The sequence below is a fragment of the Monopterus albus genome, unplaced genomic scaffold (assembly GCF_001952655.1).
Source record: "Monopterus albus unplaced genomic scaffold, M_albus_1.0 scaffold52.1, whole genome shotgun sequence".
Lineage (NCBI taxonomy): Eukaryota > Metazoa > Chordata > Actinopteri > Synbranchiformes > Synbranchidae > Monopterus > Monopterus albus.
Window position 1 is genome coordinate 1919744 of NW_018127932.1, and position 13397 is coordinate 1933140.

Sequence of the window (13397 nt, forward strand, 5' to 3'; positions counted from 1 at the left end):
CGCCTTCTTTGATCTGTCCTTTATGAATTCCTTATATAACACATTCTTTTTTTTACATGCATTCTGTAATCCCTTACTCATCCACGGTTTCCCACTGTAATTCCTTTTGTTTTTATACTGCTTACGAGGACAGTTCCTGTCATATACTTCCATGAATATATTTAAAAATTGCTCATATGCTTTATCTAAGTCTTCCTCTTTGTAAACTGATTCCCAGTCTTGCCCCATAAAATCCTCTTTTAGCCTCCTTACAGCATGTTCGTTCATCACCCTCCTATAGAAAAGATTTGTTTTTGGCCTTTCTTTTCTATACTGGCAGTCATAAACCAAAAATACAGGTAGATGATCACTAATATCATTAATAAATAATCCACTTGACATTTTGCTATCAATATCATTGGTAAGTATATTATCTATTAGTGTTGCATGTTGGGTTGTTAATCTACTTGGTTTTGTAATTTTTGGGTATAAACTACATCTATATAGTGTGTTAATAAACTCCTCCATTCCTGTTTGCTTGTTAGGATTCAACAAATCTATATTAAAGTCACCACATATGAACAATACTTTTATTTTTCATTCAGTTTGTCATGACCAGCACCTGTCTTTTAGGTGTGCATTCACACCAAATTAAGCTCTCTGTATGTCACCCATTTCTTGTCCATGGGAACATCAGGCAGACCATCTTAACCTGCCAAATGAAAACTCTCATGACTGTGAGTCCAGTAGTCTCATTACGGGCTCCTTCAACAAGAATCCTCCATCTCATAGCTTTCTGCTATTGGTCAAGAGGTTCCCGTCTTCTTCGAGACTCATCTGATTCCAGCTGCCAATTGGTTGAGGGGTTGCTGAAGGAGGGTATTAACACCTCTGTGTCTCTTCATGGCTCTGTCCATTAGGTCGATTGCTGATTGGCTGAAGCCTCCAGACACTTGGTTCCTGCTGGATTTCATCAAGCCAGAGTTTCTGCTGTTAAGGGTTAGTGTGGGACTACTTCTGTCCATGTGTATGAGATAATTTTTTCCCACCTTTCTGTAATCTGGCACACCCACGTCTCTCTCCTTTCTCTTCTTCCCTTCCACCCTCTCAGACACTTGCTCGGTGTATTATCATGTGGGATGAAATCCTCCCTAATACTGAGTGGGTGAGGAGTAACATACCCCAGGTGAGGTGTACACACACACACACACACAGCATTACTGAGCTGACAGTTATGGAGTCACTGTGACTTGTAAAGAGTTCCCAGCTGTGGGATTTGGTTCATTTCTGTGGAGGGAAGAATGTGTAACTTTTCCTATTTGTTAGTCAGTTCCAGCAGCTGATTTGTGTCAGTGTTACACTGATTTTCTTATATCCAGTTCATGAAAGCTTTTACATTTTCCATTTACTGTCACACAGAGCTGGTGTCTGTCTAGCACCACATTTATGATGCACACAAAGAAGAACTGGATAATTCACATGAGAAGAAAATGAAACAAAAATAGCAATTTAATAAGCAGAAAATCCACTAAAAGATGTTTGACAGGTTGTGTGAACTAAGTGTAGTGTGCAAGTACCACAACAATATCTTATCAACTACCACAGAAGAGTCAGGCAGTAAACCTCAATCTGTGCCATGTAGGCTGCTCTAAAGATTATGATCTCATTGATCTGCTGCCAAGAAAAGGTGGTGGTTCAGTATAAACAAGGTTAGTAATATAAAAATGTCTCCCTGTTGATAAAGCCAGGTATATTATTTTCCCCTTTGTGAACATTTCTTAGAGAATTTAGTTTGTCAAAGGTTATTGTAATGGCCATTGGTTATAGGAGTGTCAACTTCTTTCTTGACATTTTTTTCTGTCTGGTTAATACAGTACAGTATGTCAAATGACAATAAATGCTAGTAACCCAAGTTCAGCTCTTCCACAGTTATTTGCCATTGTTGTAGGGTACAACATTGCCTCATAGCTGCTATTGCTGTTATTCCACTGCCACTGGGAACTGTATGATACCCGTACCCTACCAGGGTTTGTGTGTTCCATTGTCTCAGAAATACCATACCAACTTTATTTATAAAGCACTAAAACAACCAAGGTGCACCAAAGTGCTGTACATTACAATAAACAATAAATCAAAAACACAACCCCAGCACAAGTAAGATCGACACCAAAATCTAAAAACATGAATCAATAAAAATAAATAAGATCAACACCAATATAAAATATCAAAACGCCAACGAGAATAAATTAGTTTTTAAAAGAGACTTAAAAACAGACAAAGAAGAAGCTTGTCTGATAGGCAGTGGTAAATCATTCAAAAATTTGGGACCAAAGGCCCGGTCGCCTCTAAGCTTACGCTTTGTTCTTGGCACTCTCAAAAGAAGCTGATTGGCTGACCTCAGAGAACGTGTGGGTTATAAGACGTGCTTCTGCATGTTGGACCATCTGGAGGCAAGTGATGGAAGACGCGCCAATTCCCAGATACAATGTGTTGCAGTAGTCCAGTCCGGTGGTGATAAAAGCATGAATAAGCGTCTCAAAGTGCCGTCTAGAGACCATTGATTTTACTTTGGCCAACCGTCTTAATTGAAAAAAACTAGATTTAACAACAGCTGCAATTTGGCCGTCAAATTTCAGGTCAGAATCCATCTTAACATTCAGATTTAGAAATATTTTTCTTATTGTATTGAGCCAAAAAGCCCAAGTCAATAGAGGGTGACCCAGCAGAATCGCCAAACACTATCACCTTGGTCTTCTCCTTATTCAGATTCAAAAAAGTTAAAAGCAAGCCAAGATTTAATGTCATTGAAACATTCAAGCAGTGTTCTAACACAAGAGTTCGTTTTTTAACCGGTAAATAAAGCTGGCTATCATCTGCATAAAAATGAAAGGACATGCCGTGTTTCCTAAGTATAGAGCTGAGTGGGAGAAGATAAACGGAAAAAAGAAGGGGTCCAAGAACTGAGTCTTGCGGAACCCCATACAAAAGGGGCTTAGAAGAAGACACCGCATCCCCAAGCTTCAACGCCGTCCAGAAATGGATCGTGCCCGGACTGAAACCGGGCTGAAAAGCATGATACAGTCAGTACAGAAAGTTTTCAGACCCTTTAAAGTTTTCCACATTGTGTTATGTTTCAGACTCATCTTAAAATGGATTCAGTTCAGTTTTTATTCTTTTACAAATTTACAAAACACTCTAAAAACCTTCAATTTGTCATTGTGCAGTATTGTGTGTAGAGTAATGAGGAAAAAATTGAACCCAGTTTAAGATAAGCCTGAAGCATAACAAAATGTGGAAAACTTGAAATTGTCTGAATACTTTCCATACTGACTGTATTTGGCCCTGCTCAGAAGCAAGTCCCAAAGTGCTACTCCACCCCCAACCTGTCCGTCTATGCCACTACATTCTGGTTGGCAGAGAGAAAACTGGAGCAACTGAAATGTCTCAGCTGGCATTAATGAATTTAAAATGGGTCTATAATACAAATGAGAACATATAATTGCTGAATTTATTCACTTCTGCAAAGCTTAATTTCCTATTTCAGCCTATCATTAAATAGTTTTATTCTAGGTCATCTGGCTCATTACACAACTGCTGTCATTGATATACAATGTGCTTTTGTGCTTTTAATGTATTTTGTTTTCCATATTTTTTATTTTTAGATTATGAGAGGAACTTTTGACCCCTCAGAAGACATTAACATGGAGACAATGGCGTAAGTTTTTAAGGCAAAAACAAACATTTAATCTTCAACGTTTTAGTCAACTGTTATAGCTGTTGAGGGGAACTCATTCCTTTATATCACAGCCCTCTGTGTTGTATGGATAATATCCACAACGTTATCTGTTTCTCTCAGCCAAGCCCAAGACTACATTACAGCTGGGGCCTGCATGGCACTGGGCTTACGCTTTGCTGGCTCTGCCAACTCCGATGCCTTTGACTGCCTCTATGAATTTGCCAGAACCTTCATGAAGATTATGTCCTTCGCTGGTACAGCTGCGGTGGTAAGTGTTTTCATATGCGTCTGTTTAAATTTGTACATCAGTTGTAAGAATGGCCTTAGAACATTGTCACACTCATGACACATACTGTACTGCCACACCAACCTACTGTGGAAGATAATGCTTTATTTCCCCTTTGTGCTCTCTTTCTCTGTCTGCCCACATGGGTGTTGGTTCCCCTAGCAGACGGGTTTTTACAACCTGCAGACTGGTCTGTCAATGATTCTGCTAGCTATGTCCATGGTGATGTCCGGCACCGGGAACCTGAAGGTCTTGCAGCTCTGTCGCTTCTTCCACAAGCGAACTGGCGGCGAGATGAACTATGGTTTTCACATGGCTCATCACATGGCGCTGGGCCTGCTGTTCCTGGGAGGGGGCAGGTGAGCCACCGACACACCCACACTAGTAAATGCAGAAACACTAAAGCAGTGCTTCAGATGGACATATGTTTGTTTTCAGGACACACCTCCCTCATTACAACCTGCCCTCGCTCTTTAACCTAGCTGAACCAGCATATTTTGTAAACTGTGCTGTAGGCGGACATGGGCTGAAACATTGAGTGTAACTATTCATTTAAGCAATACAGTGTGTTTTGTCAATTGTATGTAACTGCTGGAGTGTTGCTCATCATCATCAACCTTTATTTAATCAGGGAAAAAGTCAGTTGAGAGCAAACTGTCATTTTCAGTGGTGTCCTGACATATGTTGACTGTTGCGGGACAGATTTCCACTCTGGGCTTTGTGTATGTACTGAATGTAAGATAAAAAATGAATGCATAGCAAACTAATGGAGCACAAAGGACCAGGTACACCACGTACACACTCAAGTGTGTGGGTTAGCCGCACAAATACACGTATATGTTCTGAGTGCTGTCATTTACACCCACACAAACACACCGCAAATTGGGTTCCTCCAGCCACTGACCTTGGCCTGTGTATTTTCAAGAGAAACAATGGCTCTCACTCTTTCATTACATGTTGCAAATGTTGCTCCACCTACAGCCACAATCAGATGAACCTTTGTATTTTATGCAGGTCATGTTTTGTTTTAGACCTGCCAGCTGAAAGCCCACTCAGCTGCCTCAGTTTGAATGTTATGCACTGTAGTGTGTTACTGTTATTGTTATACTACGGGCCAGAGGTTAAAAGTTATGCTGGAGAGCAGACTCATGCCATGTCAGTGCTTTATTTCCTTTTATTCTTTCCCCTTCTCTGCTTTCAGTCTCTCACTCGCTTGCATATTTCTATTCACATTGCTTTACACACTGCATTCCACAAGTTTCATTATCACTACATCAGTGTCATTCATTTTTTCCTCATTCATTTTCTTGCCTCTATTTGCTAATGTCAGTGATTTTTTTTCGTCCTCCCTTTTTCTGTTTGCTCTGTTAGTTTCTCTTCCCACTTATTCTGGTTTTATGCAGAAAACTGAAGTGAAAGTTTTTCCACCCAAAGCCAAATATGGCGTTCAGTCTAATTGTCATTGCAGCGTAATGTCAGTCTATTTTAGCTAACAGCAAAAACTGACAGGGGCATGTTCTTCCCATCTTTGCGTGGATTCCTGTTTTTGATACTAGTAATATGCCAGTGCAAAGATGGCAGCACTAGCTGTTACCAGCCAACTCAAACTTGTTATTCACTCTTAGTCATTGCCTAGTTTTGTTCGATTTTGCTTAGATTTTTTTTAAAATATGCCTTTTGTCATCACTTTTACACACTGTGAATCTCTGTGTCACATCTTTTGAATTGTTATGATGTAAAAAAAGAGCTAGGTTAAAGTGAAGTTGAGGACATAAGCAGCCATTTAAGTGAAGCGCAACATACCGTAATGCACCTCTGCTGATTAATAACACAAGTAATTTTTTTATGTGCAAGCCATTAATGTCTGACCCAACTGTGACTCATTAAACTACCCACTGTTATGTTGAACAGGCTGTGTTGTGGCCTGTAATGAAGGTAACTTGATCACAACACAAAACATGGTTTCACTAACATAGATCACTAATTTTATTTTTAATCTCCTCTCCTAAGTACACTTTACATACCTGTTACTGTATGTGTGAGCATCAGTTAGTTATTGCACTCTTGGCTGTTGTTTGTGGCAGATGGTTTAATGATTTGTGTGGTTGAATGTGTAGTCAGTGTTTGTGCTGATATTTGATGGTCTCCCATTGTAGATACACCCTGAGCACCTCCAACTCAGCCATCGCTGCCCTGCTGTGTGCCTTGTACCCACACTTCCCTGCTCACAGTACTGACAACCGGTGAGACCAACACACGCTCAAGTTACTTGCAGATCCGCACTGTATATTCCATCCCATCGATATTAATTATTTTTTACATGTTACATGCCATTATGTGTTATGCTGGAGTGTAATTAACAAAAGCGTAATTTGAAGTTAAATAAACTACATATGTCATCAGGTTTTGTAAACTGTTTTTCTGTATGTTTGGTGAAGCTGTGTGTTGATGTTGTTGCAGCTACCACCTGCAGGCCCTGCGGCACCTGGTTGTGCTAGCTGCAGAGCCACGCCTGCTGGTCCCTGTGGATGTGGACTCGCTGAAGCCCTGCTACGCCCTCTTAGAGGTTACCTACAAGGTGAGTTAATCAAGGTTGGGCTGGCTTATGCAGGGCACCACAAACGTATGAACAAAGGAGAAGGTCTCTTATGCTGACGAGCTTGCAAGACACTTGTCCCAACACTGCTTTTGTGTAGAGATTTTTTTTTTTTTACAGCTGGCTCCAAAATGGTGTCATAAAGTGTGGAGTTAAAATGCCAGATGTGAGGAACCAGGCACACCAAAGTGCAGTTTGACATTTTTCTGTCCAACAGCCATAGACTTCCTCCCTCTCTCTTTCGTTCTTTATCTTTGTCACACGTACTTGTGAAATTGTCCATCGCCACACTTCCTCTTGACAAACAGTTTTTACTTGCAAACACACACACATTACCACCAACTGTAATGTGCAATATGTGCAAGTAGCAGTTTGTTTTGAGGTGCAAGAAAAAAACTCAACTGTCCACCAAACTACCACTTTTTGCTTTTTGTCAGTGGACGGCTTACTCCAGCTCACAGTTCATACTCTTGAGGTGTCATTTGTGTAACTTGCTCGCACCGTTCAGTCAACTCAGCTCTCTGCTTGCTGCCAGATGAATGAAGTTCATTGTAAGATTAGTTCAAGAAAGATACACTGCAAAAAATGTATGCAACATCCTACCACTATTTAAAAAACTACAATGATGGCATCTAATATGACATTTTCTGCAGTTTCTAGTCTTCCTGTAGTCTGTGAATGCACACACATAGATGTGGAACAAGATAACAGAAGTATAAAGTGGGCTGTACAGTATTTGCACAATTGCAACAAGCTACATAATGCAAAACACACACTGCTGAGCAACACTTTTCAAATATAAAACCAGAAAGTGAAACCAGCTAATAGTTAAGCCAGTCCTGGAAATGAGACGCTGTGGGTGCAGTCCACAAAGCCACAGTGTTTCCATTCATTTTGACCACAGTTATGGCATTAAGACGGTATGTGCTCTGTCACGTTCATTTGCCATGTGAAGGCAGATGTGGACATACACTGGCAGCTGGTCCTGATACTTTACTTTTATTATCTTTAGAATAAAAATAAAAACCTCTGAGGTTCTGCTCTGAATACAGTTTCTTTAGAAGATATTCAGACCCTCTCACTTTACGCTCACTTCATTGTGTAGTAGATTTAATTTTAAATTAATAACATTGCCTTTCCTGCCCATCAGTCTTCACTCAATAACCCATAATGAAAGCTTGTTTTTAGAAATGATTGCAAATGTATTAAAAACAAACAAAAGAATATTGTGATCGGGTGCATCCTGCATGTCAGGACAAAGGCCAAACCATGACAAGGATCAGAATATTTTCTCAAGTCAGTGTAGATGTAGTTCTCTTTCATAGCATTCAGTATATAACACTTTGTCCTTGTGTATTTTTTAATGATGCATTTTCGCTTGTTTCAGGAGACCAAGTGGTACGAGGAGACGACCGTAGAGCTGATGGCTCCTACCATGCTTCCTGAGCTGCACCTTCTCAAACGGGTAAAGCTGTAGAAAAGTTCTTTAGAGCCCAGTGGGAGCTAGATTGTTCACAGCTCTATGAGTGCTTCTCTCTCTGCTGTGATGGGATGGGTTTGGAGTTTTGATGCACAGTTATTAACCATATTGATTCCTTAAGCCACCCAAACTATTTGCAGGTAATATTGCAGCCGTTTGTGTTATTGCAGGTGAAGGTGAAGGGGCCACGTTATTGGGAACTGTCCATAGACCTCAGCAAAGAAACACAACATCTGAAGTAAGTATACTGGAAACTTAAAGTAAATCTTCTTTGTAAAACTGGAGCAGAGGTTTAAAGGTAATCAAATGAATTGGTGTATGATTATGAAGGACCACTTTCATCTACTCATGTCACAGATGGGTTAACCCAGGGGTGGCCAATTCCAGTCCTCGAGGGCCGCTGTCCTGCTTGTTTTCCAACTATCCCTGAACACACCTGAGCCAGGTAATCAGCAGCAGGTCAGGCAGGGATAGTTGGAAAACAAGCAGGACAGCGGCCCTCGAGGACTGGAATTGGCCACCCCTGGGTTAACAGATGTAGGGCGAAACTCTGATTTCACATGTTGATTTGGTCGACTGATTTAAAGAACAATCTTTCTATATGTTGTATCTCCCTCAGGTCCATCCTGTCCAGAGATGGGGTATTGTATGTGAAACTACGGGCCGGCCAGCTGCCCTACAAAGATGACCCTCAGGGCTGGAAGAGCCTGCTGGCCTCCACCATCAACCACCACAACTCTGGAGTACGAGCCTTCAAGGTGAACACAGGAGATGTCACACATATTAGGCGCACCTGAGTAAAACTAATGCAGTATAATACAACAGTCCTGCAGTATGTAATCTCTTCATGAAGGTGATGATTTTTAGTTTTTGTTGAAATGTTTTGGAGACGTGGTGATTCAAATGTGTATCATTATTGAAAATGTAGTGTGTGGTGCTGCTGAATTGTATTGCGATGCACTGACAGGTGATTACTGACTATTACTGATTTCCTGATGACCTCAGTGTGTGCTTTCAATACACCTGCAGGTCACAGTCCTTCCTTTCCATAACATTTTTCTTCTCGTGTATTCATCCTTTGTTTTTTTGACTGCACCTTCATGTCCCTGTTTTTTCAACACACCTTCCTGACTTCAGGTTGTTTCAAGTATTTTTTTTCTTACTCCTTGACTATCTTTTGTATTCTTCACTGTTTCTTTGTGCTTATTTACAGCATGTGTAGATTTATCAAAATAATTTGTTTCCTTGTGTGTTTTTGCAGCCTGAAACCATCTCTGCTTTCACCTCTGATCCCGCCTTGGTCTCCTTTGCCGAGTTCTTCTGTAAAGCATCTGAAGGAATGAGACATGTGAGTTTTAACACAGAAATAAATGTGGGTACCCTCTGAAGCCAGTTGTGCTCCTCTTTTGCTTGTTATTATTACATTTTACTATATAAAGAAGAAGAGAAGAAGCTTTGATTTTGTTGGCATTGTGGCACGTACAACAAAATTTTGTTTGGAGCTATTACACGATTTTCCACATGCTAGCTTAAAACTACTAACTGTAAGTGTTTTTTAAGATAATGTAAGCAACAGACATAAAACCCTGGATGTAATATAGCTTGGTTTATGCACTGTCCAGGATGGGATTGCCACTAAATTCATCTCTGAAGTTGTTGTGTAAAATATTGACCTGAGCTTCTTATAAACTATTGTGTAGTTTCACATGAATGATTAACAAAATCTGTTTGCTCATGGAATGTCTTAACAAGTAGAGTAAAGTAATTACAACACACCCTGAGGGTGACATCCAAGGAGGGTGTGGACCTCCTGTTTGTTCGGATGTTTTCTATTCCTTCCAATAATTGTTGACATATTTCACTCATTAACCTGCCAGTGTCTCTCTGTAAAAGTCAAGAGTTCACCATTAGGATTTGTCACCTAGGATCCACGAACAGATTTTCTCAGTTGTAAATGTGGTACTGTATGTAAAGCACAGGTCATAAGCATAATTTTAAGATAGAATCGATTGTAGAATATATCTGACTCCTATTGTCTGAGTAAAGAGGCAGCTTTAAGTTAATTGGTTGGATCTTGCACAATGAAACAGACAAATTCTTCATTTTGTAGCATAATCTCCTATAATTGAATTTAACGACAGCAGGGTGAGATTTCTTTGCTGTTTACCTGTATTTAATCAGTCCAATCCCACCGGAGTGTTATAAATTTAAATGTCCAAAACTACCAGAAGTAGAAACTCTCATGCAAAAGTGAGGGAACGAATAATAAATTAGGGTGTTGTAATTCAAATGTATCATAAAGTCTGTGTCTTACTAATAATATATGCTTAAATAGTGGAGTGCAGAATGTTTGAAACTTTCACCATCATCCGTATTGGAATGCAGAATGTAAACACGCATGAATCTGACAAAAGAACAGAAGCTAAAATAGCTAAAATACTATGACTTTCTTGTACCATTCACTTACTTACTGTGTTGTGTTTTTGCAGAGAGAGGATACTTTGGCATTATTCTCAGCCATGTTGTATGAATGTGTGACGCAGGAGTGTCCAGAGATGCTGCCCACGTATATTGCTATCGAGCAGGTAACACACACACACACACACACACACACACACACTGAACTGTGTGATGACTGCTGACTGTTGTCCACCTGACTCTTTCTGGACCCTGGTTTAGCATTTGTAGTGCAGTTACAGTTCCTAGCAATGCTGACGTAAATGTTCCTATAAATACTGTGAATTGAATTACCTCTTGAGTTATAGGTCTCCAGGTTGGTTTTTCATTCTTTAACGAAATGAACTGAAACCAACAGCTACTGGTAAAATAACAGGTATGTTAACATGTGTCTCCTCTGTTGTCTCTCAGACAGTAGCTGCTTTGCGCCGGGGTGACCTGCTGCAGACCTTTAACCTGTGGCAGCTGCGTCTGGTGGTGGAGTTGTGGGACAGCAGGGTGCTGCAGGGTCCCACTAGCCGCAATGATACACTGCTCACCTCTGAGTTTCTGCCCGTCATGAAGAACATGGTGGATGTTGCACTGGATGGCTGGCTCAGAGGTGAGGAGGGGTGGTGGACAAGTGTGTTGAGATAGATGGTGCTTAAACAACTAAAAAGTAACGGTAGTTTGGATCTGTGACTACACAAATGCTTTCTTTTTATGCCTCTGCCTTGGCAATAGCCGTGGCTGGATGTGTTCTGTTTTCGGATTGCCCATCCGTACCACTGTCTGGCCCTTTCTTCTGAATGTGATGTGATCTCAGTAATGCCTTGAGGAAATATATTTAAAATTGGCATAAACATCCACTTGGACTCAAGCATGAAATGATTAGTTTTGGTGGTCACACTATCCTCATGTCTGCCCCATTCCCATGAATTTGAAAGGTTTGCAGAGGCATTCAACCGAGAAGCTAGTTCTTGAATTAAACAGAAATACTGATAAAAGAGAGGACTCAAGTGAAATAAGGAGATTGTAAAGAGTTGCTGTGGGAAGCATTTAAATCACAAGGTGAGCCAATCACACATGAAATCTGACCCTCAACTATAAATTTGATCCCATCTCAAAAGGTGTCTACAGCAGGACTGCAGGATTCCCGTTAGCCCGTTTCATTATGTATAAATCCAGCTTAAAGACGGTGCTTTTTTCAGGAGACAGAATGAAGGGTAATAGTAAAGTCCGCTGTTACACTGGTTCCACAAAGGACACTGAACATTTTAAAGTGTCACTCAATGAGTATTTCATAGGCTGGATGTGTTTCAGCATGTTTTCCTGTAAAGGGTGTAACACACTAATATCATAGTTTGGAAGTTAAACAGCCTGTGTATACACTCAAACAAACACCCATTCCATTAGTGCATTTACTTGTGCATGCACATACACACACACCCCTACACTGCTAAATGCTCACTGAGACGCGTGGGAAGCCAGTGAAGTGGTTGGACGAGACTGTGATCATGTGAACAGCACACACATGCCTTCACTTTCATGTTTCATGAAGCTTCTTTGCTGTGGCAGATGTTTCTGAGGAAAACCAAACTATCTTGACCTCAAGCACCAGGAATGTTGTTGTTCTCTGGAACTCACTCATGAATGAAATGTGCGTCTAGATCTATCCTTGTTTTTATGATTCTTGTTTTTACTCCCCTTGTCTGTGCCCTTTATATTTCTTTGTACACGGAGGACACGCTGATTACCCAGTAATGTGGGAATTCTTGGAATTTCACAAAGTACTAAAAGTGTATCACAGACACAGAACATACAAAATGATACACAGTTTCTGTTTGGCATATCGGAAATGTACAAAGAGTCAAACACAGCAGCATGTGTTTGATGTGTGTAGCATTGTTCAACACATTGTATGAGCTTGTTTTCAGATCAAGTATAAAGCATATCAGACACTGGGCTTCATGCCAGAACATTTTCATATTCTTGTCCTAAAACATATTTATTTTCTAGTTTGTACAAGTGTTCAAAGTCAGACTGACCAAACTCTTAACTGGACAAACTCCTCTGTTCAGCCTGATGACTATCACCTGTTGATGAGGACATGCATTTTTGTGAGGTTTCTTCATCAGCATCGCCCCTGATGTCACCATATGAGGCTTCCTGTTCCACTCTTTGTGTGGGCTGCATCTAAATATACTAATAAAATAAAAATTAAGTTCAGTTTTGTTTTGAATTTGTTTTAAGTTTGGCTTGTATACAGAACGTTTGCCTTGAATTTGTTGCCTGGTAAAATTTGTACATTTATTTGAATGACACCTGTTATGACCTATTACACAAATACACCTGTCTGTAAATAAAAATATCCATATGCCTTGTGTGTGTTTTCTCCTCCAGCCAACAGCTCAGTGTTGCGGTCCTACATGAGGGGCGAGGCCCTTCCTAAGGACGCCCAGTCCATCATGCTGGCCTGCATCCTGGTGTACCGCTCCATCCCCTGCCTCAGGAACACACAAACACAGCTCGAAGGTAAGACAAACACATTTTCACAGTGAACTCTGCAGCTTCACCTGTGTACACTTATATTTGCAACCCCATCCTGCACTTTTAAAATCTCACAGCTATAGACTTGTACAGTGGTAGAATGTTACATGACAGTACTACAGTAGACTTGTAATTGAGTACATTGTTGTATTGCAACATTTACTAAAGCAAAAGTCTATGGTACTTTCTCCACCAGCGGACTTACTTCCATAAAAGGATATAATTGAATTTCCTTTAGCCAAATTTCAGTCCCATCATAACATTCTGGTCTAAAGGAACAATGCAAACCATAGATGGTAATTATAGTTTGACAAAGACATGGTACTTTAATGTT

At 40.4% G+C, this 13397-nt stretch overlaps 1 protein-coding gene across 1 annotated transcript in view; it reads left to right on the plus strand.

Moving 5' to 3' along the window:
• anapc1 (anaphase promoting complex subunit 1) overlaps positions 1–13397 on the plus strand; it is a 40836-nt gene that overhangs the window by 26375 nt on the left and 1064 nt on the right. Inside the window, exons 37-50 of the mRNA XM_020601876.1 lie at positions 900–978; positions 1091–1165; positions 3642–3694; positions 3836–3983; positions 4164–4360; positions 6158–6244; positions 6462–6579; positions 7985–8062; positions 8248–8315; positions 8697–8835; positions 9339–9425; positions 10567–10662; positions 10946–11135; positions 12917–13048. Of these exons, the coding sequence (XP_020457532.1) occupies positions 900–978; positions 1091–1165; positions 3642–3694; positions 3836–3983; positions 4164–4360; positions 6158–6244; positions 6462–6579; positions 7985–8062; positions 8248–8315; positions 8697–8835; positions 9339–9425; positions 10567–10662; positions 10946–11135; positions 12917–13048 (1547 nt within the window). The remainder of the gene's footprint in view (positions 1–899; positions 979–1090; positions 1166–3641; positions 3695–3835; positions 3984–4163; positions 4361–6157; positions 6245–6461; positions 6580–7984; positions 8063–8247; positions 8316–8696; positions 8836–9338; positions 9426–10566; positions 10663–10945; positions 11136–12916; positions 13049–13397) is intronic.